The sequence below is a fragment of the Conger conger genome, chromosome 3 (assembly GCF_963514075.1).
Source record: "Conger conger chromosome 3, fConCon1.1, whole genome shotgun sequence".
Taxonomy (NCBI): domain Eukaryota; kingdom Metazoa; phylum Chordata; class Actinopteri; order Anguilliformes; family Congridae; genus Conger; species Conger conger.
Window position 1 is genome coordinate 79426431 of NC_083762.1, and position 6213 is coordinate 79432643.

A 6213-nucleotide genomic window follows, 5' to 3' on the forward strand; every position below is an offset into this window, starting at 1 on the left:
GTCACGTTTTGCCCTGCAGCGCGGCGTAAACCAGCTGTCCGGTGCCGGCAGACGATGATGAGCCTCTGGACTCGAATGATCATCGCCATTTTCATTACGCCGCCTCCCTCCCCATTCATTTAGCTTAGCTCGTTAGCGCCGAATCCGCTAACATCGCCGAAGGTTAAAGAGACGGGGGAAAGCGACTGTACACTCTCGTGAATGAAAGGTCGGGCAAACTGCCCAAAAAGGTACAAATGCTGGTCACGGGGGGCGGCACCCTATAGGTACATAAAACTGTCCCCAAAGCCAGCAACATGTAACTCATTTGTACCTTTTTCCCTTGGAAAACATGCTCATTTGTACCCAAAGAGAACATTACGGTACTTTCAGGGCACATTTGGGAAATGCAATCGTGGGTGGGCTGTAGCGTAGTGGTTAAGGTAAATGACTGGGACACGCAAGGTTGGTGGTTCTAATCCCAGTGTAGCCACAATAAGATCCACACCGCCGTTGGGCCCTTGAGCAAGGCTCATAACCCTGCATTGCTCCAGGGGAGGATTGTCTCCTGCTTAGTCTAATCAACTGTACGTCGCTCTGGATAAGATGCCAATAATGTGATGTAATGATCCTTGAAGAATAGAAATGTACCTCCACTGTCACCTTATTTCTGCGAGTGGACTAAACCCCGGCAGGGTAGCGCTGTTGCCACCGCTGCTAGAACGTGTGAAACTCGGGAAATACCGTTAAATTCACCGGGGGAAGGACAGACGGGGCTTATTTTCCTCTGCGTTTCTCAGACCCGTTGCCCCAGAAATGGGCGAACCTCATGCAGGCAGGTTATTGCAGCAGGGCGCACGGTGCACACACTCGCCTCTGAAGTTATCCAGGCCACTCGACGGGGATTTGGCAAAGCCCTCCGCCCGGGCACCGCGGCGAGAAAATAAACTCTGCCCACTTTAATTGGACCCTCTAGGTTCCCCCTTTCCGCCGGTCATCTGCATAAACCCAGCGAGGGCCCAGCGGAGCCCGCTAATCCAGCTCTGGGGTGCTGGTATTTGAGGCGAGGCGGACGTGCGTCTGGAGTAAACACCGGGGAGAGTCGAGCGGGGGGGGTGCAGCTAATACTCCGCTGCGCGCATGTTGGTGCATTGTGGGATTGAGGAGGGATGTGTTTGAATATGGATTACCGAAAACGCTCACTCCGGCCCAATTAGCGGCCCGGTTCCTTCCGCCGGCGATGTGGAGGGAGGCGGCGGCTGGCGAGATTAGCTTAACGCGTCCCGCGCCCTCCTGTAAACAGGGCTTTTATGCGTCTGCCGGAAAAAATGTAACAAACAGGCACATCTCGCCCCTCTGATCCAAACCTGTCCAGTCACCTCAGGGAGCCGGCATTACCATCACAATGAGCCGGCCGGGGAACGAGAGAGCGAGGGAGGGAGAGAGGGAGAGGGGGAGAGAGGGAGGGAGAGGGGGAGAGGGAGGGAGAGAGGGAGAGAGAGAGGGGGAGAGGGAGAGGGAGGGAGAGAGGGAGAGGGGGAGGGAGAGAGGGAGGGAGGGAGAGGGAGAGACAGTGGGAGAGGGAGGGAGGGAGAGAGAGGCAGAGAAAGGGAGAGGGAGGGAGGGAGAGGGAGAGAGGGAGGGAGAGAGGGAGAGGGAGAGAGGGAGGGAGAGAGGGAAAGTAGGGAGAGACAGTGGGAGAGGGAGGGAGGGAGAGAGAGGCAGAGAAAGGGAGAGGGGGAGAGGCAGAGAGGGAGGGATGGAGAGACAAAAATTCAGGCAATAAGGTGAGACAGTTTTCAGTCATTTCAAGATTTGCCAATGGGGGTCAGAAATTTTCACTTGTCAAGCAAAAAAAAGTAAGTACCTTAAAACAAGATTATATTTTCTGTTTGCTTGTTAAGGCAGAACCTTTATGCAGTGAAGATGGAGGGAGTGAAGGAAGAAGAAGAAAAGGAGAGAGAAGGAGAGAGGGAGAGAGAAAGAGGGAGAGAGATAGAGAGAAAGAGGTAGGGAGAAAGAGAGAGAGACAGAGAGTGAGGGAGAAATAGGGAGAGAGAGAAAGAGGGAGAGAGAGAGGGAGAGAAATAGGGAAAGAGAGAAAAAGGGAGAGAGACAGAGAGGGAAAGAGAGGGAGAGAGAGAGACAGGGAGAGAGGGAGAGAGAGAGGGAGAGAAGCCACAGAGGAGTTGTGTGAGGCAGGGGCTGTTTAACAGTAAATACAGTGCCCCCTCCCTGCTCAGCACACACCAGCCCGTCATTAATCCTGCCTCATCAAACCAGCACCCTGTGGGGAGGGGGCTGAGGCTGGGGGGGGGGGTGCAGGGTGGGTGACAGGGGGCCGGGGGGGGGGGGGGGGGCTGGTTTGGTGTACCAGCTGGTGTGGCGGACCCTAGCAGCAGTGCGCTTAGCCATCTGTCTGTAAAACACACACACACACACACACACACACACACACACTCACACACACTCACACACACACACACACTCACACACACACACACACACACACACTCACACACGCTTACACACACACACACACACACACACACACACTTACACACACGCTTACGTACACACACACACACACACACTCACACGTACACACACACTCTCACACACACACACGCTTACACACACACACACACACACTTAAACACACACACACACACTTACACACACACACACACACTTAAACACACACACACTCACACACGCACACACACACACACTTACGTACACACACACACACACACACACACACACACACACTCACACGTACACACACACTCTCACACACACACACACACACACACTTACGTACACACACACACACACACACACACACACACTCACACGTACACACACACTCTCACACACACACACACTTACACTCACACACACCCTCACAGGCACTTTGCCCATCTCTCTCCCTGTGGCTGCAGGTACAGCACTGAGGGGGGGTGCAGGGGGGGTCAGTCGCCCCATGTTTCACCGCAGAGAGAGAGTGACGCTAATTCATTCAGACATCTTGAGCAGCGACCTGCATCTGTCCTGCTTTTATCCAAAAAGGGTCGGAAACCAAGAACGAGAAAGAGGGAGAGAGAGAGAGAAAGAGGGGGGAACAGAGAGATGGAGAGAGAGGGGGGACAGAGAGAGAGAAAGAGGGGGGAACAGAGAGAGGGAGAGAGAGAGGGGGGGGGACAGAGAGAGAGAGGGGGGGGTGTGAGTGACAGACTACGGGGAAGGATTTCATGCTGTCTTCCTTCCAGTGCACGTCTTATTTTCTTCAGGGACGCTGTTGGCCTCTTATTGGAGGGGGGAAAAAACCATCCATGGCGTTTCCAGTCGCGTTTAGCTGAATAATAATGGGTACCGCCGAGGGCGGACTGGATCTGGAGAAGCGTTCTGTCTTCACACATGTTGTTTGCTCTGGCTTTTCACTCGTCGCAATTATGATGAATTTCATTACACGCATGAGCGTAATACTGTAATGCTTACAGACGCATAAAAATATGAAGTATAAGCGTTTCAATTGAAGATATCGTCTTTCTTATCATTCCCTTACTGTGACAGCGCGCAAAATCGATTGCGACACAAAAAAGTCCCCCCCAAAGTCAGTTCAATCTGCCTGTAAACAGTCAAACAAAGCGTCTGTTTTTAACCGCGTTTCATCCTCTCCCCGGTGTGCGTTTTCGGTCTTATTAATCCCTCCTGGAAATGACAGCTCGTTTTCTTTACGAGGCCGACGAACGGGAACGGGCTTTTACGGGATGCGACTCGCTGATATTCATCTCCCAGATGTGGGGAAAATGAGCCCAATCCTAACACCGTACATGTTTTATTTTGGGAAGCGTGTCTTTGTGATTCAGCAGAATGTTAATGCCACTGTGTCCGCATGGGCACCTCAGGTCTCTGGTCGGCCTGCAGTGATCCAGACTACGGACGATTTTTTTCACGTCTGTTGTCATTTTTGCAGCACCCACATTTATGTTCGCGTTTGCATGCGAATGGTTTACATAAAAGGTGTAGTGTTGTAGGGTAATGGATACAATTTGCATTGTTCATATTCTATAGTATCAAAAAATACGTGTGACAGACATGTTAGAATACACCGCCTACATTACAATATTAATTAGCCCCACGTGATTGCACCTGCATAGTGTGTGTCTGTATGTTCTGCAACGTTTACGTACATCACAAGAAAATGGCAGTAGCTCATGTATCTTAAGTCACCTTTTTGCAACTTATTAAAATAGACTGTGCTGTAGACATTGCATATTCATGCTTCTCTCTCTCTCTCTCTCTCCCTCTCTCTCTCTCTCTCTCCCTCTCTCTCTGTTCTAGGTGTTTCTCCCGGTCGGATCATCTGGCCCTGCACATGAAGAGACACATCTGAGGCCGAGTGTGTGTGTCTGTGTGTGTGCGCGAGAGAACGACGGAGAGTGTGCAAGAGCGCGTGCGAGAGTGAGAGAGAGACCGAGCGAACGAGAGCGAGAGAGAGAAGGAAGGACGGAGGGGTGAGAGAGAGAGAGAGAGAGGGGAAGAAAGAAGAGGGGAGAAAATGAACAACATGTCAGCATTTTGCACGTTATGATTCAGAGACGGCCCCCTTCGGAGATCGTACCCAGGAGCACATTGCCTTCTCCGGGCCCAAAATGGCGGCCGAGACCGGCACAAGGTGACGGGCCCAAAATGGCGTCCGAGACGGTGCGAAAAAGGAGGCGGAGCATTGTGGTTTTTTTACGCGCACTTTTCCCCCCACAGTCCACCATCCATCCTGGTCTGCGTCAGCGTGTTGATTAGCCATGCCTTGCCTCGCCAGGAGTCAGACACTGCCAATCCATTGCCGATTTTTCCTTCAGAACACTATTCACAGTTCTCCTCTAGTTTTTTTTTTTTGTTGTTGTTGTTGTTTTTTTTTTTTTACCCGTGAATCCCCGGGAGAGCTTGGGAGGAGACGCGCACACCGGAACTTTCTCCGCGAACAGCTCGCGATCACAAACGGCGGGATTGTAGCGGTAGCTTTCTTTAAAAAAAAAAGACTCCCGCTCCGTTTAGGTGTGAATCGTGTCTTGTCTTTCAGGTTTTTTTTTTTTGTCTCTCGGGGACGTTTCCCTACCCAGAAAACGAGCAGTTTTTTAAAAACCACAGCTGAGTAACCGCAGACAGACACACAGCCAAACTCACGGGAGAAGGAGTGATGGCGATGGTGGTCTGGAGATTTAAAGACAACCTGCCGGCCCTTCGGACAGGAGGGGGGGTGGAGTTCAGCTCCCGTCCTGCAGGGGGCGATGTCTTCTCCCTCCCCCTCAAGCCTGCCACCTCACAGGCCAACCTAACGACTACACAGTGACACTTTCCTGCTTTTTAAAGACACACGTTTTTGTTTTCTCCTGAGGTGAGATGTCTTAACGCTCACGAGACTTGCTGTACAGGTGAGTGAGGACGAACGCAGACGCACACGCGGTGGAGGATCCGTACCTGTCGTACCTGAGCGGGGGAAAGACGGGACTGAAACGTGACGAAAAGGCTTTATGACTGCTGACCTGGGACGGACAGGGTGGCCTTCCCGTGTTCTTTATGTACGGATTTTCATCTTTTTTCTTCTTTTTTATCTTTTTTTTTTTGCGGGCAAAAATCCAGTACAAAGCAAACTCTGGAGCTCATTTCTCCAGGTCTGCTCCCCCAGTCGACGGGGGGGGGGGGGCGTTCTACCACCTCGGGAACAGGAACACCTCCCTCCTTCTGGAGGGAAGGCCAGTGTGGGCGAGGGGGGGGGGGGGTAGCCCCTCCCCCTCGCTCCCCATGAAAGATGATTGGTGGGCGGGACATTCAGACTAAGATGGCCGCCCCCGGAGTGGACCTGGCAGAGTTGGAGCGAGTGAGCGCAGAGGGACAGGTCCGTTCATGCCTGTTGTCTGCACTGACTTTTTCAATGTTGTCTGTGCTTTTTTTTTTCAGACAGAAAAAAAAAAAAAAGAAAACATGGGAAAAAAAATCACAAATTTCAAAAAAATCTATAAAAAATGATTAACGCACATACACACTCATACACACACAACCATTGCTTTGCTCATGACTCTTCTTTAAGTCAGAAATCCACAGGAAAATGAATTAATTACTGCAGAAATCAAACGAGTTAAGAAAACATAATGGGAAAAAAAAAAAAACATTGCATGGCAAAGTCACGCACACGCAAATTTGCTTTTTTTCCGGGAATTTATTTGTTCT

At 51.2% G+C, this 6213-nt stretch overlaps 1 protein-coding gene across 1 annotated transcript in view; it reads left to right on the forward strand.

The window, feature by feature from the left end:
• Positions 1 to 5194, forward strand: part of klf7b (Kruppel like factor 7b) — a 30017-nt gene extending 24823 nt beyond the window's left edge. Inside the window, exon 6 of the mRNA XM_061234143.1 lies at positions 4327 to 5194. Within this exon, the coding sequence (XP_061090127.1) occupies positions 4327 to 4378 (52 nt within the window). The 3' untranslated portion in view covers positions 4379 to 5194. The remainder of the gene's footprint in view (positions 1 to 4326) is intronic.
• Positions 5195 to 6213: the final 1019 nt, after the last annotated feature.